A 24,705-nucleotide genomic window follows, 5' to 3' on the forward strand; every position below is an offset into this window, starting at 1 on the left:
AAGGCCAGCCTTCCATTTTGGAAACTGAGGCACAGAGAAGTCAGATGATTTTCATAGGTCACACAGCTAGTAAGTGTTTACATGACGTTGGTGCTTTTATGCCCAAGAACTTAGGCAATGTCCATTAAAAACTTGTCATAATCCCCTCCTCTACACACATATACACTCCCGAAGGGTCTGGGGGCATGCCCTCCAGAGATCTCACACGTTGTTGAGGATTCAAACTCAGTCCCGGTACCACTCTGTCATCCAGTGGGCTTGATGGGACTCACCCTTATTTGAATAAGTCCCAGTGGGCCTCCTGGTATTCCAGGGGCTGAAGCTCGCCCTGGTGAGAGTGGGGCAAAAGGTCTCCAGAGGACAGCTTGCTGAATCTCTGTCTTCTGTGGATGAGTGTTGGCCAGGCAGATGATAAGGGGTCCTTGAGGAGAGCAACTCAAGCATGTATTAAGCGGGTACTCTGCGCTGAGCGCTGGAGATACAAAGAAAAAAAGCAAAAGAAGCCCTTCCCTTCAAGGAGCTTACAGTTTAATGGGAGAATCTCAGAATTTAAAGCTAGAAGGGACCTTACATCATCTTGTCCAACCTCTTCATTTTATAGAGTTGGAAACTGAGGTCCGGAGAGGCTATGTGACTTAATCTTCTGTGGCAGAGGTAGGATTCAATTCCTCTTGAAATCCTCTGACTCCAAATGCTTGCTTCCTTCCTTCCTTTCATCTGTCAGTCTATCTATCTATTCATCCATCCTTTCATTCATCATCCATCCATCTATTGTTTCATCCATCCATCCATCCATCTTTCTACCCATCATCCATTGGTCTATCCATCCTTCTATCCATTCATCAATCCATACTTCCCTTCATCCTTCCATCTATCCATTCATTCATCCATTTGTCCACCCATCATCCATCCATTCATCAATCCATACTTCATCCATCCATACTTCATTCATCCTTCCATCTATTCATCCATCCATCCATTCATCCATCCATCTTTCTACCCATCATCCATCCATGGGTCTATCCATCCTTCTATCCCTCCATCCATTTGTTGATCCATACTTCCCTTCATCCTTCTATCTGTCCATTTGTCCATCCATCATCCATCCATTCATCAATCCATACTTCCATTCATCCTCCCATCTATTCATCCATCCATCCATCTCTCTACCCATCATCCATCCATTGGTCTATCCATCCTTCTATCCCTCCATCCATTTGTTGATCTATCCTTCCCTTCATCCTTCCATCTGTCCATTTGTCCATCCATCATCCCTCCATTCATCTATCCATCCTTCCATTCAGATTTCAATCCTTCCATTCCCCAAACACTTATTAATGTTTGATATGATAGTATGAGCCAGCCCCTGTTCTAGGCATTAAAGGTACGAAGACAAAAACCAGTCTCTGCCCCCAAGAAGCTTACATTCTCCCAGAGAACTCTCTCCACAATACCCCACTGCTTTTTAATTATGATACAAAGCAGAATGTGATGGGGGCAAAGGAGAGCACAGTATTCTGAGAGGACATGGCCTCTGGCTCCCAGAGCATTTGCCTTCTCTTCAAGTCGTAGTTGGTTGGGGAGGGAGAGGGAGGATGAAGAGGAACCTGATTGGGGTTGGAGGGAGGCACCCACTGACTCAGGAGCCCAAGAATAAGCAGCTGAGACCCCCTGGCAGCTTCGTTGGCCTGAGGTCAGGCCTCTGGTGAAATACTCCTAGGAGAATCTGCCCTGTGTCCCCTTCCTGTCATTCCATTCTCCTATACAACCCCAAGTCTTAAATCCACTCTACTTTCTCCATGATGATTTTCAAGTTTTCCTGGAAAATTCCACATCTCAGCACTAGGACCAAACCCAGGACTCGGGGGGCCTGTCGGCTTCCCCAGAAAAAGGCCAAGAAATATGAGGGTGTTCCTCACCCTTGGGGGCCCTGCAGGGGAGGGCAGTTAGCATGTCCCTGAGAAGAGCCCAGCAGCCCAGGGAGGGTGGCAGAACATGTGGGTTGTACTCTGTTGGCAAGAATCCTTGTTCAGCCCTGAGGACTTAGCCTACCCTCCTGGCCCCTAGCCTCCCAGAATCTCTTAAGAGCTATTGGCATCCTTGCCAAAGCCTTCCCATGCCTTTACAACTCCTTCAAATGAATCAGTCAATGAGCGTTTATTAAGTGCCTACTGTATGTTGTATTCCATGTTGGTTGCCTGAGATTCAAAGATAAAAAACTAAAGTCTCTGCCCGCAAGGAGGTTTTGTCCTTCCCTGGTGAATCCCTGATGAGGGGGGTATCATTGTGAAGTGGATAGAATGCCAAACTTGGGGTCACGAGACTTGAGTTAGAACCCTCTCCTGCTGATTACTGCCTCTGGGTGAATTGGTGGGCCTCAGTTTCTCCAGCTGTAAGTTCAGACGACTAGGCCAGGTGACAACCAAGACTTCTTCTAACTCAAGGCCTTGGATCTTATGTGCTTCTATTGAGGCCTGAAGTAAGGTTTTCTACCCTGAGAGGTCTGTTTCCCATATCCAAGCCGGCCTGGGGCTGAAGCGCCCACCAAAGTTCAGGTAGCTAGCTAAGAAACACCACATGGCTCTAACTGGACATCTCATCTGTCAAATGAACAGGGGTGTGGGGAGAGGTTTATGAAGGGGGTGTGGAGAGCTCAGAGAGAGCTTCCAGCTCCCTATCTGTGATGCAGTGGGCTCTAGAGTTAGGCCCATACCATCTTCTCTTCAAGATGAGGGGCCTTCTCTCCATCCCAGCAAACCTCATCTCTAGCCTTTGTCTAACAAGAGAATATGTGAAACCTAGCTGAAACTGGAGGAGTGCAGGGGGTGGAAAAGGTGGTGCAGGCATGTGGGTTGGACCCTTCTGGGACTGTCCATGTAAACACTTTCCTGGGCCTGAGTGTTTCTCCCTTTTCTCTGTGATGGTAAAAATCACACACACACACACACACACACACACACACACACACACACACACACAGTTGGTGAACTGCACCCCGCCCCAGTCCTATCGTAGTTTTATCTCCAGAAGTCCCCCTTTATCTATCAGGCTTTAAGAGTCCCTATCAGACAGACCCATGCCTCAGTTTCCTTTTCTGAAGAGTACTGTATGTAAGGGGCTGGGAAATGGAGACAGGCGCTGGCTGCTCTCTCCTCTCACCCACCTGCCTCCTGCCCCACAGCAGGGTAGGCTGCAGAAGACAGTGGGTTTTGTCCCATCCCCTCAATTGGGGGGCACCCTGAGAGTCTTAAGAAAATAGCCGGCCGCCGGGCCGAGCCGGCAGGGGGACGGCCCGTCGTCTCCCCCCTCTCGACAGTGGCTGGCTTTCCCAACTTTTCCCATCCCGGGCCCCGTTGGAACAAAGGGCCCCCCGGCCCCGTGTGCCGGGCCTGGCCCAGCAAGGGGACACACCAGCAAGCCTTTATTGAGTCTTCAGGCTCTGGCAAGGCACTCCATTAAAAAGCCATTCCCCTTTGTGGCTGCCCGGCCCCCAGCTGGCCCACCTCTCATGTGACGTTCGGTCACAGTTGTAAAACAACGGCACACAGAGCTGCCAACTACCGGGGTTGGTTTTCAGGCGGGGGTCTCCATGGCAACCCCCCGTCAATCACCCCTCAGGAGCGCTTTAACCTGACCAAGAGGGGGAAATCAAAAAATTTTAAAAGGAAAAAAAATCACCAAGAAAAGAAAGACTGGGGAGGGAAAGAGAAGAGAGAGGCCGGCAGGCGACTGAGGAGGGGAACAATTCAGACAGTTTCTGGGGGGTTTACTCAGTGGGCTTGAGCAGAAGTGACAGTTTAACCATCTGGACACTGGAGGACCAAGGAGGGGCCTGTGGGGAAGAACGGCCTTTTAGGTTACTTTTCAGCATAGCAGAGGCCGTGGCTCATCTCTAGGTTTCTGATATTCTCCCATTGGCCAAAGGCCGGAGAATGGATTTGTTGCAGAGAAGGCAGGTATGGGCCCAGCTCCAGAACTCATCGGATCATGGATGTTGGAGCCTGAAGGGCCCTCCAACACCACTACCTCCCCTTCATTTTACAGATGAGATGCTCACCCCTCGCCTAGCCTGAGGCGAGTCGCCAGCACTGAGAGCCACACGGGAGCTGGCATGAAGCCAGTGGGGCATCTGAACCCTTCTAGGTGGGGCCTGGTGCCAATGGGGACAGCCCCGAGGTATGTGGCCTGGTGCCAGGGGGGCATCTTAGGGCCACAGTACACACAGTACCATAGCGAGAAGGCACTGACCTGCCATGGCAACACAAGCAAAGGGGGAGAGGGGTGTGAACCTAAAGACAACGGGATAGAGGATGATGGCAGGAAGCAATGAACTCATCCGTCATAGGGTTTGTGACTCGGTGCCAGGGGGGATGCCAGCACCGTACATGTGGCTTCACGCCAGGGGTGTGTTCCATGTGTTGGCATAGTGCCGGGGGTGGGGGTAAACCAAACCCCTCCCTACCCCATCTGGCTAGAGGCCAGGGACTCCACAGGTCCCAGGGTCTGCAGCTTGTGCCTGGCACAATCCGGGCACAGGAGGTGGGCCCATGCCAACAGCTGCTGCTTCTGCCCACATAAGAAACTTTGGTAGGAGAGGTAATGAAGGCCACTTCCGTGACCTGTATATACTGTCTACATACTCTTTATACTGTCCTCTGTATACTGACCCTTTGTAGATTCTTCCTGCCAAGGAAGCAGTGAAAGAAAAAAACACCCCTATGGTAGGGGTCTGTCTCCATGAAATGGCCCAATTCCTGTCTCTTAGACTAGGAGTCAGAGTTAAAGAAATATAGCCAGGCTTGGGGCCTCTTACCTGAGGAAAGAGGAAATCACAATGAAGACAGGAGATGGAAGCTCTGGAGATGCCTGGTGTCAAGAATATAAGCTCATAGAGGTCAGACATCGGGTTGAGTATAGAGCCCGAAACACGTAAGAACTAACAAATATAAGCTCCTTGAGGGCAGGGACTGTTTTGTTTTGGCCTTTATATACTGAGCACAGTGCCTGGCACATAGTAGGCACTTATTAAGCACTTCCTGAGCAGGAGGTTCTCAAGAAGGTCATATCGAGGTTGGGATGTGCTTAAAGGGAAAGGGATTTTTAGAGCCCACCTAGTAGCCAATGAGGAATAACACACCCAAGAAATGGTCATCCAGGCTTGGCTTAAAAGCTCTCTAGTGAGGGGAGGCCCATTCCATTGGGATGCATTGAGATCCATTGGGATCCATTGAGGTCCCAGTAATTGTTAGGAAGTTTTTTTTTCCTGACCTCAAGTCTAAATTGGCTTCTTTGAAAGATTCCCCCCCCCAAGTTGTTTCTGGTTCTTCCCTGGCAGGGGGAGGGGGGGGCAAGCTGAAGAAAACTAATCTCTCTTCTACGGGACATCCCTTTAAATACCTGAAGGTAGCTCTCATGTTCCCTGTGAGTCCTCTCATCTCCAAGATAATAGTTACATCAAAATGATTTTCATATGCCGCGGGTCATCTGGCCCCTCAGCGTCTCATCTGCACCCCATCTGGACTCGCTCCACTTTGTCTGTGATCTTCAAATGCACTTCCCAGAACTGAACACAAGGCTCCAGATGTTACCTATCAAGAATTACCAATAATCAGGAAGCATTTATTAAGTGCCAGGCACCCTGCTAAGTGCCAGGGATACAAAAAGAGGCAAAAGACGGCCCCTGCCCTCAAGGAGCTCACAATCTAATGAGAGAGAGACACCATGCAAATCACTAAGTGTGGACAAGCTATAACAAGATGTCCAGGGGATAATTAACAGAGGGAAGGCATGGAACTGAGAAAGATTAAGGAAGGCTTCCTGTAGGAGGTGGGGCTTTAGTTAAGACTGAAAGGAAGCCGGAGAAGTCAGTAACATGTCGTCAGACTGTCACTTTCTGTCATACGGCCACCTTACTTGACTAGCCGTATCTGCCTTCTGTAGTGATGAAGGTGTTTTCTTGGATCCAAGTTTAGGACTATATGTGTATGTTGGGTATGTACACACACACACACACACACACACACACACACACAGCCCTGTGCTAGGCTCTGTAGATACAAAGACTAAGCCTGAAACAGTCCTTGCCCTCAAGGAGCTTATATTCCAGTGGTGGAGAGGATACCTCATGTATACTTGTGTAAATATGAGATGGAGAGGGGCACTGGTCCTGAGTTGGGGGGGGGGGTAGGATGGATCAAGAGAGAAGGAGAGGGGGCTCCCAAGCTGGGCTTTGAAAGAAGCTAGATGATGGTAGAAATGGCCAGATATCTGCAGCCACCTCCTAGTACGAGGACAGTCTCTTCCCTGCCGAGTCCCTCCTCTTTCTGCCTTTTTCCCCGGCTGCCCCCCGGGGACTCGTGTGGCTGATCTCTGCATCCGAGGGATTCACCTCCACCTCTGGAGGACATACCCCTTCCCTCTTACACCCTCTCGACAATTTCAAAAGTGTGTTTACAGAGATTCTGGCCTTTCATTCATTCTCCCCTCCACCACTGGTGACCTCTTGTTCTGTCTCCCTTTAATTGGTTCAAAGCTAAGCTGGGAAAGGAGGCCCTGTGTGCCTATGCTGTGATTTCCATGACACCTTCATGGTGACTCACTCTCTAAAGAGTTAGCGGCCAGGCTTCCCTGTCTCTGGGGGGATGCCACCCACTCCTGAGGCTTCTCCTCTGCAGCCCCACCAGCCCCAGTCCACCACCTTCCTTCAGGCCCTGGAGCCTGAATGTGGCAATGGGCTTTCCAAAGGTGGCCAGCTGAAGGAGAGGGTACCCCTGCCTTTATTCAGGCCCCCATCCTCCAGCCTTCTTTTTCTGGATGCCACAGGAAACCCCTGAAGGGGAGGAATCCTGAAAATCTGCTGTTGTAGTAAGCTGGCACCATACCCAGGCAGGGATTGCTCAGTGCCAGAGTCTAGTAAGATGTTGGCGAGGGCTCTGTTCTGTGTGCCCAGAGTTTCCTTTGGTCCTGATCGCCTCGGCAGCTTTCAGCTCAGCTTGGGGTAGCCCAGGGAGGAGGGGGAGGCATCTCCGGGGCTCCCAACATCATGAGACAAGCCCTTCCCCCTCCCTAGGAAGAACTGGAGAGGAGGAATGTTACAATATAAGGGGGAAACAGGGGCACAGAATAAAAATTCATGAAAAGCAGGTGAGCCTTAGAGACCTGTCTTTTTAGCCAGGATCCCAGCAGAGTTCATCGCCTCTCCCCTCCCCAATATATTGTCAGTGGACGAGGGGATGCCGGACCTGCTGAGGCTGAGTCTTTGACAAGGCTTTGTCTATTCCGAGCCATTCCCCACTCCCTCCCCCTTTACTTCCATCCTAATTATCGCAGCCCGGGCCCTGTTGGTTCTCTCTCCCCAGTTGTGATAGACTCCATGATTGGTCTGGTAGTGGCTGCAAATGGGGGGACCGGGCAATTGGCACCTACAGAGACGCTCCCACTCCCACAAAGCCACAATTTGTACCTAGAGTCATGCTGCCTCTGAGGTTCACTACCTGTGGGCAAGTTTCTTAACCTCCTGGGGCTTAGTTCTCCCACCCATAAAATGAGTGAGTTGGGCTAAATGACTTCTAAAGTCTTTTCTAGGTCTGCCCTAGAACTTTCCTCAGTTTTCTTCCAGGTCTATCTCTGATCCTTCAACTCTTGCTAGGATCAGAGCTGTAACAAGGAGGGTACAACCAGGACTTTTCCCCAGGGCAGTCACTAGAGAGGGCAGTGTTACCTCTCAGAGGGTTTGAACAGCGTAGCAGCGAGAGAACTTACCATGTAGTTATCGAAAGTACTACTTGAAATAGGAACTGACTAGATGTGAATTTTCTCTTCTCTCCTAGCCCCAACTGCAGTTGAGGGGATGCTTTGGACCACTTGCTCCAGGTGTGCCCCAGGTTATGGCCCTGGCTCTGCCAGCCACCTCCCTCTAACACTGAGGTTGCACACTCCTCCCTCCCCAGCCCACCCCCTTCAGACACCCATCCCATCCAGCCTTGATGCTGCTAGGCTAGTCCTAGGCCCCCTCCCATGCTCCCCGGGGAGGGTGGTTGCCTTTGAGCCCTCTTCCCCCAAGTGTGGCCCACCCTGGACTGGAGACCAAGGTTGTACAGTAACATAGTAGCAGAATGAACTCTGGTTTCAAAGGTTAATATCAAAATCTGGAGCAGATTACCCCAAAATTACTTACAACGCCATTAAAATTCTGAACTCTTTTTGTTGTGGCTGTAAATTAATTTAAAATGTCAGGTTTTTTGAGAAATCCAATAAGAAATTGAGCCAACAGAGCAATCTGCAAACTGTCTGGCAAAGAGGAAAGTGTGTCTCTCCAATCGACAAGAAAAAATATGGGGCTTAACTGGAACCATATGGCTTAGCACTTGAGAGAAATCTGCTGAAGGAAGAGGGAGGGGGAGGGAGAGAAGGAGGAGCTCAGCTGATAGGCGCTGGCGTTGCCAGGAGGCCTGAAGCAAGAGGGAGACCCTGACAGCGTGCCGGTCTCTGTTTTGGGGGCCCTGGGGACGGCAGGTGACCCTGGCAGTGGCTTCATCGGGTGAGTGGGCTTTAGCAGGCCCACATTTAGGCAGGGCTAGCCTTGGTCCACCTGACCCGTAGGAGGGTCATGGATAGCTCTTCTTTGCAATACCTGCCCTCGTAAGAGAATTTCAGGGCCTCCCACTTCTTGGGTCTTATAAAATAGAGATCTGGAACTGGGAGGGACCCCCATTTAGTCCATGCTTTGTCTTTTTTTCACAGATGAGGGAATTGAGATGCACAGAGTTAAAGTGGTTTTTGCCCAAATTTCCAAAGTTACTAAGTATCAAAGGGTGGATTTGAACCCAGGACATAGGATCATATAGATCTAGGGATGGCTGCAAGGGAGTCTAGAGACCGTCTAGATCATCCAACCCAGAGGAAACTGAGACCCAGACAGTGAGGTCAGATGACTTAGCTAGGAGGTGCCTGAGACTGAAATGAGACCCCAGACTCCAAATCAAGTGTTCCTTCTATTTCCTTCTCTGTAAAATGAGAGTGAAAGATCCCTTTCAGCTCTAAATCTGTGAGGCCATGCTCCTCCGGCCTTACCAATGAGTCATCATGCAGGCCATTGGTGCTTTCAGAGACCCCAAAAGCTCAGGCACAGGGCAGGGGAGGCTTTTTTTTAATACTCCTGGCCTACACAATCACACCCCCCAGCACACGCGCGCGCACACACACACACACACACACACACACACACACACTCTCTGCACTCCTCCTTGGCTGACATGTGGTCCCCATTATGCCTGAATTTCCCAAGATTTACTACACATTAAGTAATTTGTAGGTTATTTCAACTTCAATCTGTGGGAGCTGAGAAAATCAAAATTAAATTCAAAACACAAGGAAACTTCAAAGAGGAAGGAGGAAGACAAACTTCAGCTCTCCCTCCACTGGATCCCTTTCTATCACCCTGCTAGGAACCATTGCCAGCCCCCCTCTGCCTGGCCTCTGCAGCTAAACTCGCTTCTCTCTCGATTTCTGGATGCCAGAATTTGGAATATGGGAACAGCAGGTCCCACTGAAGGGGATGTAAGGCTCCCAGCTGCTGGTGTGCAGATTGGGAGGGGTCAGGAACTTTGAGAGCAGGGGGGTCTTAATTTGTGTCATAGACCCCTTCAGGAAGTCTGCTGACGTTTGTGAACCCTTTCTTAGGAGAGCACATCAATGGATAAGGAAACCAGTGACATTCTGACTTTTTTTTAAGTTCACAATCCCCAGGTTAAGGACCCTGAGTCTAAAATGAAACTACCCATTGATAGGGTGGCCCTCCAGGGACCCCTTTCACCTCCTGGCATTATCTCTACAAGTCCCTGGCCCTAGGACAGCCTCTGTGACATTCCTGGCCCACCCATGAGACTAGCCCCAGCCCAGAATACAGCATCCAAGTACCATCTAGGCTCTCCCAGGTTCATAGCTTGGGAACCATATTCCACTCTTCCCCCTGCCACCATTTAAAACAGCCTTGTAAATAAGCACCTGTGGGCTTAGATCAGGCTGGTGAATAGTTGAGCAGTGAGCTGGTAAGGGGTGTGTTCCCTTTGATTTCCTTCCATAGGATTCTGGGTAGTTGGGTGGGGAGTGATGATGCCTCTGTAATATTATGCTCTGAGATGTTTATAAGAAAGGCCTATTCAGTCCATTGGGGTAGAAGGCCCTGCAGTGTGGATAGGACACTCGAACTGGAGTTGTCGCCTAGACTGTGGTGGCTCTCAAATTCTTTGGCTTCAGGACCCTCTTACACTCTTAAAAATGATTAAGGATTCCCCTAAAGGAATTTAGTTTACATGGGTTATATCAAATGAGATTTACCATATTAAAATTTAAAATATTGTAGTGTTAGTTTGAAAATAGCTTTGACCACCTAAAAGGGTTTTAAGGACCACCAGGAGTTTGGGGACCATGCTTTGAGAATTGCTGCTGTAGAGAAATTCCTTCTACCATTATAGCTCAATACCATCTCTGCAACAGGGGCTCCGAGTGGTTATCTGTAGCTAGATTTGAGGGGGGTCCATGAACTTTAGTGGGAAAAAAATGACATTTTCATTTTCCCTAACCTCTAACTGAAATGTAGCATTTCCTTCAATTATGAGTATAGGCAATAAGCTTTTATTGTGAAAAGAGGCCCCTAGGCTTCCCCAGACTGCCACAGGGGTCCGTGCTACAAAAGTTAAGAGCCCCCCCCGCCCTTGCCACCCCATCTCAGAGGGTCAGCACGTGGGGCATGACATTTACATGACAGTAAGTGCCTTGCCCAATATGGGCAACTCTCACCTTACTCTCTCTTAAGGCTGGGTTTCTGTCTGCTGCATCACAGTGGATGCTTAATAAAATGTGTGTTGAACTGGGTGACATTAAAACCCTATCGCTGGCACTCACCGGGTGGCCACAGACAAGTCACATCACCAGTCTGAGCCTCAGTGTTCTCGTCTGTCAAATGGGAGGAAACTATAGTCCCCACCTCCTAGGGGCCATTGGGAGGCCCAAATGAGATAAGGAATGGGAAGCTCTTGGCAGACCTTCAGAGAGTCAGATACAGGGTGTCCCAAAAAGTCTTAGTACAGTTGTAAACTATTTAAACAACTTATTTTTGGGACACCCTGTATAACTGGCAGCTATTCGTATTGTCTTATTATTAGCGTGATTATTTCTGTCCAGCCTCGTTGACTGTGCGTTGTGAGGGGCAGGTTGCCGGGTATTTAAAAACTCTCAGTTTCCAAATCATGGAAATCGTAAATGATCTTGGTTCCAAAAGCCATCGGGCTGGCGGAGTCCTTGGGTTTTGCCTTTGACAGCTGCCTGTGGTGTGTCCTTCCCCTTCTATCCCCCTCCACCCTGCAAGAACCACTGACAGCCTGGGAGAATAGCCTCCCTGTAAGGTATGAGATGATGAAAGATCTGGGAGGCAAGGAAGGCTCCCTTGTTCCCTTCCACCTTCAGAGCAGTACTCGGTGAAGAAACCTTTCCCCCTCCCGGTATTCTAGCGCCTTCCCTCTGCTGATCTTCTCCAATTAATCCTGCTTGTATTTTGTTTGTCCATAGTTGTTTGCGTGTTGTATCCCCACTCCCCATTGTACTGCAAGGTCCTTGAAAGCAGGGACGACTGCCTTTTGACTTTCTTAGATTCTTCCTCTCTGACCACAGTGCCTGGCACATAGTAGGTGCATAGTAAATGTTTGTCGACCGACTGACCCAATCAGACTTTCCACGTTAGCCCCTCTGAAGTATGGCACGAGAACTAAGAATTCTTGAGCGCCGGGCCAGTTCATTTAAGAGGAGAAAAGAAGAGGATCCCAGAGGACAGTTTGCCCTGGCTGTTCATTTTCAGGGAGAGAGGGCAGCTTGACCTCTAGATAGTCTGATCTCTGCCTTGAACCGTGACTGGTGGTTCCTGAACCCCAAACCCCTGGGAAGAGGAGGAGGGGAGTGCTGTGGTGACACGGAGGACTCTGAGGGTGGTGGCCCAGAATGGCATAGAGAGACAGCCATCAGAAAGACTGCCTTTGGGAGGAAGCACCTCTCCCTAAGATACTGATGCCCTAGGTCAAAATGCCGGCCACCCCACCCTTGTTGCATCTATCTGGCATGCGTGGTTGTAGGAGATTCAGGCAGCCAGGAGAATTCTCTAGCTAGGGTTAGGTGAAGTCAGTTAGCCAATAAGCATTTATTAAGCACCTACTGTGTTCCAGGCTCTGTGCTAAGCTCTGGGGATGCAAAAGCAAAAGACAGTCCCTGCCCTCAAGGAGCTCCCAATCTTGTACAAACAAGATATATACAGGGTAAATGGAAGACAGTCAGCAGGAAAAGGTGCCGCAATGAAGGGGATCGAGAAGGGCTTTCTGTAGATGGTGGGATTTTAGTTGGGACCTGGAGGAAGCCAGGAGGCGGAGATGAGGAGGAAGAGTGGTCCAGGCATGGGGGCCAGCCAGGGAAAATGCCCAGAGTCTGGAGATGGAGCATCTTGTCCAAGAAACAGCAAGGAGGCCAGTGTCCCCAGATCAAAGACTCTGTTGAGGGAAATAAGATACAAGAATACTAGCGAGATAGAGAGCTGGGTTATTGGACACCAAGCAGAGAATTTTATATTTGCTCCTGGAGGTGATAGGGAGCCAATGGAGTTTATTGAGCAGGGGAGTGAGTGCTGTGGTCAGATCTGTGTTTAAGGAAAATCACCTTGGTGGCCGAATGGAGGACGAATTGAAGTGGGGGGAGACTTGCTAGTAGGAGAAGCAAAGGGAAAGCAGGCCTCTAGAGATGTTCTTACCAAAAGACAGTGCTGTATGGTGCATGGAAGGCTGGTCTTGGAGGCAGGAAGGCCTGGGTTCAAATCCTACCTCAGATACTTCCTGCTTGTGTGACCTTGCATTTCCTTCACATAACCTCCCCTGCAGTGGGGTGCCTGCCTCCCCAAACACCCGCCCCTCTCACCTACAGTATTAGGGAACTGAGGGAGGGGCCACCTGTCTGTAGGCCTCCTGCCCTCAGAAAAGTCATCTGTAGCGTGTTGGAGACTGAAGACTGGACTTTTCCCCCCAGCCCTACCTGGAGTCCAGGCTCCCAGTCCTAGCCGGCCGGCTGCTGCCCCCGAGCCACAGTGGAACAAGGAAAGGGGTGGGGTGAGGGGGAGCAAGGGAGGCGCCTGGCTTTAATAGACTGCTGGGAGCAGGAGCACACTTATTCCTGCATTTTATGGGAGTTTTTAATGTACAGACAGATGGGCTGGTTTAAAAGGCTCTCTAAATCAAGGGCTCCACGGAGAGCCTGCAGCGGCCCGAGCTGCTGCCTGCCTGCATGCCCGCCTGCCAGACCTGGAACCCTGGGCCCAGGCTGCTGGGATGCCCAGCAGGTCATTTCCAGGGGTGCCCGGCCACCTGGAAGTGGGGTGCAGAGAGGGCAGGAAGGAAGACTGGGCTTGCTCATCCAGGTCCCGCACGGCTTTGCAGGGGATGCCGCTCTCTCCAGTCCTAGACCTCACGGGCCACTTAATCCAATCCCCTCCTTTTACAGATGGGGAAACTGAGGCCCAGACTGGGGAGATGATGTGCCCACGGTCACACTGATGATGATAATATCTAACATTATATAGCACCCAGATTCTCAGGCTTGAGAGCTGGTGTTCTTTCCTCTAAAACATTTTGCAGGGCTTGGAGCCCCATTTCTGGTCTGGGAAGTAGCCCCCAGCTTGCTCTTACAAGTGAGTGGCAAGCTTTAGGAAGCCGCCTGTATTCCTCCGTCCGCCATCCCACCTTTTCTTAGGGTCTGTCTTGCCACCGCTTTCCAAAAAGGCAAGGCCCATGGGCTTTGGGAAGGCCATGGTCTGAGCTTAGGTGGGTAGGCCCAGTAGTGAAGCACCCTCTGGCTCGTCTAGTCCTCTGGTCTCTCCTCCCTGCGGGTCCTCACCCACCTCCTCCCCTCCTGCTGGCGCCACGATGCGTGTCTCCCTGTCTCTGCGCCCACGCACACCTCATTGGTGCCCTGCCTACGTGGGCGCAAGTCAGGTGAGCAGTAGACAGAGCGGCAGACCCTACTCACCCCCTTTCTTGGCAGGAGGGGTTCCAAGGCCACAGCCTTCCCGGAAGGCTCCCAAGCTCCCCCGCACGGCATCCTGTCGAGCCTGTTTCTGGGGTGCGGGGGCAGGGTTTGGGGGGGAGGGAAGGGAAGCGTCTGCCCTATTCCTCCCTGGCGCCAGGTTTTCCTGGGACTTCTGCCCTTAGATTTCTGGAGGCGAGCAGCCAGGCAGGGAGAAACTGGGGGGAAGAAGACATCGGCCGGGGCACCCTGGGCAGGAAGGTGAGGTGGGGACCGGCCAGCCGAGAGCAGCCTCCTTCCCAAGGCTATCACAGGGGACAGTCCCAAGTTGCCTGGGCCACCCAGCTGGACCACAGAGTCATCGCATTTCGAGCCCTTCCCACCCTAGCCCCAGCTTATTTTTCCACTCACCCACTCAAATCCAGCCAAATGCTCTATCTCCTCTCTCCGAAACTTTGCCCTGGTTGCACTGCATGCCTGGACGGCTATAACTAATACTCTCAGTAAAAATGCTAATAATTAATTATATAATAATGGAGTGCACCCTTTCCCCTCTTCCTCCCTCTAACTTCAGAGCTCAGCTCCAGCACAACTTCATCTGAAGAGCCTTTCCCTACCCTCCCCACCCCCAATTTCTGTTGTGCGTAATCACATGCGTACACTGTTGTATGTACACACGTTGGACCCCCAGATCAAACCCCCTGAGAAAGAACTGGTCTGAAAGCTGGGAAGACCTGGTTTCAAGTTTCACTTCTGGCCCATGTTGGTTGTATGAGCCCGGGCCATTCACCAGTCACTTTCAGACTATTATCGGTCATTTCACTCTTGAGAGTTCTGTATACCAGAGACACGACAGGGCTAGTCCGGTCCCAGCTGGACGGGACCTTGGAGGTTATCCAGCGCAGGCTCCTCGTTGTATCTATAAAATACCAAATCATCAAACGACCAACAAATACATTTATTAAGCACCTACTGTGTGCACTGGCATGGTACCAGGCACTGGGAATACAAACATAAACATGAAATACACCTTGCCCTCGGGGAGTTTCCTACCACTATTACTTCCTACTGTTCAGTGCATCATCTTGTTGAGGAGAGTACACGCCTATGCCTCAGTTTCTCTTAAAACAGCCTTACTAAGAGCTTTGAAATCCCCTCAGATACAAGGTAGAGGGTTTGTAGCCAAGGAATGTCAAATAATCCTGAGTTGATGCATCTTCCACCCTTAGTAATAGTGATAACAATTGATTATATAATAACCACTTCTATTTTATATAGTCCTTAATATAGATAGTAACTCACAGCTACCCTGTAAGATAGATAATACAAGTATTATGAATCTCATTTTATAAGATGGGGAAAATTGAGATACAGAAAAGCCTGGTCGGTCAGACAGACAACAAGCATTTATTAAGCGCTTACTGCGTTCCGGGCAATGCATTGAGCACTAGGGATACAAAGAAAGACAAAAACAGGGCTCCTGCCCTCCAGAACCTTACGTTCTATCAGAGGAGATGACATGTAAGTAGTTAGGCACGTTTAAGACAGACACAGACTAGATGGAAAGCAACCTCAGAGGAGAAGGCGCTCCTAGCTGGGGAAGACCAGGAAAGGCTTTCCCGTGCTTTTTCAGCCAGTGAGCATTAGTGTCGGGACTCGAACACAGACTCCTTGACTGCAAGACCAAAGATATTGCCACCGTATTGTACAGGATCAGCCTCTTCCTACCTGGTCTTATAGAGGAGATGGCAAAAGCTGGCCATTTTCCATTGAGATGAACCGATTGGTTGGGCTGACTCTGAGGCAACTTGGTGCTAACGAAAACTGTTTTTAACAAAATATTTTCAATTTTCACCGCTGTCTTTTATTTCATCGCCAAATGTCTCCCTTCCATTTCTCACCGAGCCCTCCTGGGTAGCAAAGAATGAACAGTGAAAGAGGCAATTCAGCAAAGCCCACCAGCACCCAGCTAAGTCTGCCAGCATATGCAACGTTTCTTACCCATGGCTCCCCACCTCTGCAAAGATGGGAGGGAGGCACATTTTCTCCCCTCCATTCTGATGCCAGACTTGGTTATTATACTTAAGACAGCTTTTTATTTTCTTTTTAAGTAAATTTATTATTTATTTTTTGACTTTTTTTTTTAAATTTTGAGTTCCAAATTCTCTCCCTCCTTTGGTGGAGACCCCCCCGTCCTCCTCCTCAGCTCACATAAGCCCTCCCTCCCGTCCTTCTCTGAATCCTTCATCTTCATTATGTCCTCCAGCATGGTAACATCCCATTACACTCATGAGCCCCACTTGGTGTGGCCGCTCCTAAAGAGATGGGCGTCTGTTTTGTTTCTAGTGCTTTGTGACTACAGAAAGTCCAGCTTTATCTGTGGTGCCTCTCCTTGTCATTGACCTTCACGGTGTGTGTGAGCGGAGTGTCCAGCTCACCAAATCCCAGATCCCAGCACCATCCTGAACCGAAGAGGCCATGTAGCATCATGGAAAGAACCACCATGGGGGAGTGCAAAGAGCTTTGCTTTAGACCTGGGTTCAAATCCTGCTTCTCCTTTTTTCCTACCTGGGTGTCCGTGTCACTTTGCTTCTCTGAGTTCAGTTTCTTCTCCTTAAAATGAGGAGCTGGACTAGACAGCCTTTTAATCCTACAGTCCTATGAACTGGTTGGGTTGGGGTCTAGAGATCTACCTCAGTTCACCACTTTACTAACTCTGATTAGGCCACTGGGGCTTAAAGTGTGGAAGAACTCAGTTCAGGTCCCTTCTCAGAACTTATTAGCTTTGAGTACATGATTGAGTAACACCTCTGTGCCTCAGTTTCCTTATCTGTAAAATGAAGGAGTTGAACCCAGCAGCCTCCTCGCTTTAAATCTCCAATCCTACGTCCTCAGACCAGTCACTTTGGTCAGTTGGAAGACACTTACTAAGCACCTACTGTGTGCCCCAGGACTAGGCAATGGGGAGACAAAGGCCCCCTAAAAATGGCCAACAATCCCTGCTGTGAAGGAGGTGACTTCCAGCTTCTGGAGGTCAGACAGGAGACCCCCAGCAGGCCCATATCTGGGGGCCAGAGAGCCTCGGAGGGGAGCGGGTGGACAGTCAGGTAGCCGTTGCCCTGTTTCTCCTTGGCAGCGTCTGTATGACAACGAGTGTTGGCTTCGAGCTCCTGCGAGCTGGGGATGGAGGAGATCCTCTGAAAGTGATGATATGTGACAATCAGTCACAGCAATTAGTGTTTTGGTTAACAGGCCTTTTTTGTTTTCTCTCAGCCAGACAGAATGTCACAAATAAATCCTCTCCTGCATTTGCATATTAATTGGATCGGAGACGTCAAGCATCTTTCATTAAAGAAAATGATCTGCATATTTGGAGACATAAAATAGTTATTTTGATGGGTTTTTTTTTTTCATAAGATCAGGGGGTGGGGGAGGTAGGTGATGGGAGCATTTAGAAATGGAGGTAGAGTGAAGGCAGAGGCAGCTCCGAGCGCCGCTGTCTGCCATTAACCCTGCGCGGCCCGGAATCACTGCCAGTCCTGGGCAGGCGCGTTGGGAAGACGAGAAATTAAATAAATAAGCAAATATAAACAGTTCAAGGAGATGGGGGTGATGGCATCCCCCAATGGCCCTCTGTCAAGTCTTGGGGAGCCCCACTGGGTGTCCTGCGGGAAAGAGGCAGGACAGAAGGTCCCTGAGTGACCTCCTACTTCAGTGGGAATGCCCCTTCCCTGACTTCAAGGCTCTTCCCAGGTTTGTGCTGGCATTGGAAGCAGAGAAGAGCTCTGGTGGTAGCAACCTGGCAGCTGACCCTCACACAGTGACCGAGAGGAGGCATGATCCAGAGAAGGGAAAGTGTGTAGCTTGTGGTCAGAAGAGCCAGGCTTGAGTTCTGGCCCCACTGGGTACTGAGTGACCTTGGACAGGACAGTCATTTCTCATGGCGTTATGCTCCTCCTTTGTAAATGAGGGGCTGGGCTAGATATCTCAGAGGGCCCTCCCAGCTCTGACATCTGGGTTCTAAAGACCCTCCCAGCTCTGACATTCTGTGTCCTAAGGTCCCTCCTAGCTGTGACATTTTGTGTTCTAAGGGTCTCTCTTAAGCCCCAGTGACCTAATCAGAGTTAGTAAAGTGGCGAACTGAGGTAGATCTCTAGACCCCAACCCAACCAGTTCATAGGACTGTAGGATTAAAAGGCCATCTAGTCCAACTCCTAACATTCTCTGTTCTAAGGCCCCTCCCAGCTCTGACATCCTCTTTTCTAAGGACCCTCCCAGCTCTGATGTTCTGCATTTTAAGGTCTCTCCTAGCTGTGACATCCTGTGTTCTAAGGACCCTCCCATGGGAGCTCTGATGTTTTTATATTCTAAGAGCCCTCCCAGCTCTAACATTCTCTGTTCTAAGGGCCCTACTAGCTGTGACACTTTGTCATAGTTAGAAGAGACCTTACTCTGTTCTAAGCTCCCCTCCCAGCTCTGATGTTCTGTATTCTAAAGGACCTCCCAGCTCTGACATGCTGTGCTCTAAGTTCCCTCTTAGTTCTGACATCCTGTGTTCTAAGGGCCCATCCAACTCTGACAATCTCTCTTCTAACAGCCCTCCTAGCTGTGACATTTTGTGTTCTAAGGTCTCTCCTAACTATGACATTGTCTGTTCTAAGTTCCCCTCCCAGCTCTGATGTTCTGTATTTTAAGGGCCCTCCCAGCCCTGACATCCTCTGTTCTAAGGGCCCTCCCAGCTTTGACATTCTGTGTTCTAAGGCCCCCCAGCTCTGACATTCTGTGCTCTAGGGTCCCTCTCAACTCTGACAATCAGCATTCCTGTTGTCCCCCTCTCCTGTTCTTGTTTTGATTTCTGTGGGGGCTCTCTCCCCCAGGTCTCTGTCCCTGTCCCCCCTCCTCCCCATTCCTCCCTCCTCCATATCCCTCCTTTCAGCCCCTGGCCAAGCCAAGAGCTCACTCCTCTCTTCTCTTCTCCCTTCCCACCCCAGGCAAGACAATTTCCGGGGCAGAAACAGAGCCTGGGAGCATTATCACACACACTCGAAATAACCCAGAAAGCTGCTGGGTCCATATTAGGACATGAATCCCTGTCACCCACGAAGCCTAGCGTGCGCACCATTTATTGACAGCCCCGTGTGACTGCAGTGGGCCCTACCCCTCCCCTCCAGAAAAAAAAAATCAGCAGTCCCCAGAGCTGTCAGCCCAGAATCTCCCCTGCCTGCTCTCCCACCCCGCTTTATTTATATTTAGCTGGCCATAAAGGTGGCAGAATAGCCCCCTTCCCCCACCGCAACCCCCTTTCCCCATTTAAAATAGCTTCTGGGAGGCTGGTCAGCCCCTCAACCTGCCTGGGAAGTTCCTGCTTCCTTCTCACTCTGCCCCTCTGCCAAGTCCTCTGCCACCCCCAAACACTGGGGCCTGGGGGCCTCAGCTCATGAACTGTGTAGGGTCATTGAATGGGGCTTCGGTGACTGTCCCTCCGCACAGACGGGGATGGAACTGAGCTGTCCCGCAGAAGGAAATGGGAACATCTCAATTGAGTTCCTATCATCCCTTGGGCCCAGGGTCCCGAGGACCATAGATAGAATCATCGGATCTGGCAGCTTAAACAGTGGAGTGAGTGTCAGATTTGACATTGCAAAGGCCTGGGTTCAGATGTTACCGCAGAGGGTGGCCGGATTTGTGACCCTGGCCTCCACTGTTTTTCCTCTGTTAGAAGGGATGGTTCGGTGGTGGGAGGAGTGAAGACTCTATGCATTTACAAGCATGTAAAAAGGAAAGCATCAGTAAAACTTATATTAAAAAAAGCACCAAAACTTGCAGTTAGACTCCCTCACACCCCACCCCCTCTCTCTCTAGTTCAGCAGAGATGGTTGTGGTCCTCATCTTCTCGATATCCTTCCATGGCTCCACATTACCCATCCAACACAACGCGTGTTCCTTCATCTGGCCTTCAAGGCCTTCTGCAGGCTTTCTCTCAGACCGCTCCTCACGCTCCAGCCAAACTGGGCCAGCCTGTCCACTGTTGCTGCTTCCCCGCATCCTGCCTACGTCGAGTGGGTCCGAGGGCTCCCAGCTTTGCTACACCCGGACTGTCTTAGCTGTCCTAAGCATCCCGTAGCGGCGCCGCTTTCTCCTCCATGCAGCCTTCCCTGATGCACGTCCCCTCCCCCCACCTCCCACCCCCAGAAATAAGTTTTCCTGCTTAGGCTTTGCCAAATGCTTTACTGGTTCCGCCCTTTGTCACACTGTCATGATCATTTCACACCCTAGCTCTTTGTGTCTGGTCTGGCCTAGACAGACTGGAAGCCCTTCAAGGGCTCACTGCTCTGCGAGCACACACACACACACACACACACACACACACACACACACACGGCATTGGTGCCTCAGAGTGAACATGACTGCAGAGAGTCAAGGGATGTCTCCATCAATAGTAAACACTTATTAAGTGCCTACTGTATACTAGGCACAGTGCTAAACACGTTACACATCTCGTCTCATTTGATAACAGTGTCTGAAGCCGGACTCCAATCAGGTCTGAGGACCCGGGTTCAAATCATGCCACTGACACTTAACTAAAGACCTGTGCTTTTCTAGATCACAGTTTCCCTGTCTGCAAAATGGGACAACTGGACCAGAGGGCCTCCAAGCCTCCTTCCAGCTCTCCATCTATGACCCTAACCCTGAGGCAGCTAGACAGTGTAGTAGATGGAATCACGAGGACCTGAGTTTGAATTCCGCCTCAGACGCGTGCTAGCTTTGTGGCCCTGGGCAAGTCACTTAATCTCTCCGCCTCAGCTTACCATTCTTTGAAATGGAGGCAGTAAGACCCCTGCTTCCCAAGGTTTTCGTGTGAGGAGCAAACGAGGCAATATATGTAAAGTTCTTTGTAAACTCTGAAGAACTAAAGAAATGGTAGTTACTGTCATTATCCTATAACCTGGTATGTGCATGTGGGGTTTTATTTATACGTGTGTGTACAATGTTACATATTTACATATGTGTATATATAAAACTATATGTGTAATGATACGATACATAGTTATAGGTACATACACACATACAGATAATTTCTTGTGGGGACAGGGACAACCAGCCACGGGGTGGAGAGGGCTGGAATCAGGAAAGGCTTCCTCTGGAAGGTGGTGCCCGAGTGGAGCTAAGAAGGAAGGCAGACGTTCGAGATAAGAAGGGCATGCCTACCTGATACAGGGCACAGCCAGCATAAAAGTACAGAGAGTAGAAACATACAGAAATTGGATGAAGCTGATGACAGGCTCGGGTGGTCAGCTTTCAGATCTCCTAGGCCCAGGACCGGGATGGTTTTCCTTCTCTCTGCCCTTCCTCTTTCTCTTTGCCCCCTCTCCCGCCTTCCCTGACCTCCCACCCACCCCGTATTTTTATCTTATTGAAGTGGAGGCTGGCCACCCTGGGGCACAAGGCAGAGGGGCAGCTGCCGTTCTGGGGGCATGTGGGTCAGAGAGGGCACCGCCGGGGGCAGGTGGGGATCAGGTGGGTGGGCAGGGTGCTTTATGGAGTCTGGGGGAGCTCCGTGACGGGTGTATCTGTTAAACGCCAAGAAACCGAGTAGGTTTAATATGACGGTCGTTGCTGCTTTGATAAATCAAAATAATTAAAAATAATAAATTTGATGCCTTAACACCAGGCGGCGTGTGGGCGCAGGGCCTGAGCTGCCAGGCTGAGAGGGTTAGGGAGGTGGGAGGGGCCACCTGGATTCAGACAACGGATCCAGGCCCGAGTGACACTGAGAAGCCGAGGGTTACACTTAACCTGGTATATCTCCCCATTCCCTTTAACCAGGTAGGAGGTCCTTAGGCCATGAGCCTCTTTTACCCATCCTCTGGTCCCCGGCTCATGGGTGGTGCAGTGTATAGAGTGCCAGACCTAGAAAAAGGAAAAGCTGTGTGACCCTGGGTAAGTCACTTCACTGCTGGCTGCCTCAGTTTCCTCATGTGTAAAATGGGCTGGCAATAGTATTTGCATCCCATGGTGGTTGGCAAAACACAAATCATTTGTAAAGTGCTTTGCAAACCTTAAAGTGACGTATGAATGCTAGCTATATTATTATCAGTTGAAGGACCTAACAGTGTTTATTCCAGAAAAGAGAGGGCTTAGGTGGAATGAGAAAGCTATTGTTAAGTATGAGAAGCCAAGTAAAAGAGGCAGTCCCTATACTGTACTTGGACCCGGGAGGGAGAACTTGGGCCAGTGGATTTGAGGATCAGTCAAGTGAATTAGAATTCATGCCGCCTGTGTGCCACGTTATCATGCCACACCAGGAGGGTACAGATATAGGGAATGGAACATTCCTCACTTTCAAGGCATGAGGTAAGGGTCACAGGATCAGGAAGTAATAATAGATTTAGAGCTGAGAGGTCAAGTCTAAAACCCTTCCATTTTACAGATGGGGAAATCGAGGCTGGGAATCACACAGCTAAGTAAGTATCAGGGGCAGGATTTGAAACCGGCTCTTCCTGACTCCCTGCTATCTACTGTGTGGTGCAGACTTCCTAATTGATCAATGATGGTTTCATTAAGCCCCAACTATATGCCATTTACTGTGTTAGGTGCTGGGGAACAGAAAGGCAAGGAAAAAAAATGGAACAATATGGGCCCTTGAGGAGGTTCTGTTCTGTTTGAGGTATCAGAAGATGGAGTCAATAACAAAGCATCTCTAAAGCACCTACTATGCGCTAAGCAATATGCTAAGTCCTTGCCATCAAGGAGTTTACATTTTAGTGGGGGGGGGGGGGTTACATAAAATATATGTCCAAGTAAATCCAATGTAATTTCAGAGTGGGAGATTAATGAGTGAGGAAATCAGGAAAGGCTTCTTAAAAGGACGTGAAACTTGAGTTCTGCTTTAAAGGGAGCTAGAGGTTCTCAGAAGTAGAGGTGAGAAGGAAGAGCATTCCAGATATGGAGGGCACAGCCTGGGCAAAGACAAAGAAGTGGGAGATGGAATTTGATATCTGAGAACGTGGGATGCCCTTTTCCAGGAGGAAGGCCTTCAAGCAAAGTTATTGCGTATGAATTAGAGGAAATGCTTATCCTTGACCCCCGAGGTCCCTTCCTACGTTGAGCTTCAGTTATGGTTCTCATTTGAGTCTCTAGGCCCAGCAGGTTCTCCATGGCTGTCTTCACACTCCCTTTTTTCAGTACTTTTCCCCAGTTGTAGGACGTGGCTCCTGACCGGGTCATAGTACCAAAGATTTACAAAGGATTTCAGAGGTCATTTCATCTGGCCTTCTCATCTTACAAAGGAGGACCCCAGGACCCAGTGAATGGAGTGATTTGCCCAGGGTCACACAGGCCATATATGGTAGATTCCAGATTTGAACCGAGGCCCTCTTAACTCCAAATCCTGGCCTCCATCCACTTCACATGCTGTAATTCAGATCTTCAGCCGGGGCCAGAGAGCATCACATCCAAAGCAATGCCGCTGGATTTGGGGCCCAGAAGACACGGGTTCAAGTCCCTGCTCAGCCATTAATTTCAACTCTGTAGCCTCGGTTTCTCCATCTGTAAAATGAAGGGGTTGGACCAGAGGGTCCTCCCAGCTCCTTTGACCTTATGAAAATGCCCTGACCTGAGTTCTAGCCCTACATTTCCCAGTTCGCTATAGCAGAAGGGCACCGGCAGCTGCCTGGTGTGAGTGGCGGTGGGCCATGTAGCCGGTGCCCCCGGAGCCACACTCTTCCCCTTCTCCATTTTCCCTACCTCTTGTCCGGGATGAGCGGAGCCGGGGGAGGCAGGCCAGCGGGGTGGGAGGGCCAGGGTGTCTGTCTCTTTAAATGCACTCTGTGTCAGCAGATAAGGAATTTGACGGCTTTATCAGAAATACCAAAGCTTTATTTAGCAGGGTGAGGCGCACACCACTCAGCTCTGCACAATCTGCTGATAAATAGCAAAAAAAAAAAAGGGGGGGAGGGGGAGGGAGCAGTCAGGAAAAAAAGTTAGAAGTTTTCACTGATTACGTTTTGAAACTGGACAAGCACAGGCTGGGCGGGGGGTGGGGGTGGGAGTAGTGAGGGGGCTCCTCTCTGGGTGATAACAGGCAGACATTTTTTCCATCCCCCCTCTGGGAGGGCTTTGTAGGTTTTTCTATTATTAGGGAAAAATGCACTGATTGTTTTCATTCTTCCGGAGAAAGTCCTGTGTCCAGAGCTGTGCCCTCCTGCCTGCCTGCCTGTCTGCCTGTCTGCTAGCTTGTGGCTCCTACCTCCCTCCTCCCTCCACCCCCTCCCCACATGCCAGCCTACCCACTGCGGGTCCTTTCTTCCAGCTGAATCCAGAGGCTTCCTCCCTTCCCATCCTCGGGGGCCTCTCTGGTGGGAATGGGGATAGGGGGTGGGGAGGCATGGACACCAATTAACAGCCAAGGAGCATTTACTGAGGGTTTGTTGTGGGCCAGGCACTTATGTCCTAGGCACCAGGAACACAGCGACAAAAAGTTGAAAACAGCCCCTGCCCTGGAAGGGCATCAGATGGACCCAAATGGTGTAACCCAAGAAGGAGGGAGTGGTCAAACAACCAGGAAAAGGCCCCTCCATTAGCCCCATCTCCCCAAACTCCCAAAACTTCGGGGATCAGATCAGGTACCACCTCCTCCCCTCCCTTATA

The 24,705-nt window shown here is 50.2% G+C and overlaps 1 protein-coding gene across 1 annotated transcript in view; it reads left to right on the plus strand.

Moving 5' to 3' along the window:
* Positions 1-13,955: 13,955 nt before the first annotated feature.
* The window catches only part of CASZ1 (castor zinc finger 1), a 153,971-nt gene continuing 143,221 nt past the window's right edge, over positions 13,956-24,705 (plus strand). The window contains exons 1-2 of the mRNA XM_036743630.1: positions 13,956-14,024; positions 14,241-14,316. Coding sequence (XP_036599525.1) covers positions 13,956-14,024; positions 14,241-14,316 — 145 coding nt within the window. The remainder of the gene's footprint in view (positions 14,025-14,240; positions 14,317-24,705) is intronic.

This window comes from Trichosurus vulpecula, chromosome 2 (assembly GCF_011100635.1).
Source record: "Trichosurus vulpecula isolate mTriVul1 chromosome 2, mTriVul1.pri, whole genome shotgun sequence".
Taxonomy (NCBI): Eukaryota; Metazoa; Chordata; class Mammalia; order Diprotodontia; family Phalangeridae; genus Trichosurus; species Trichosurus vulpecula.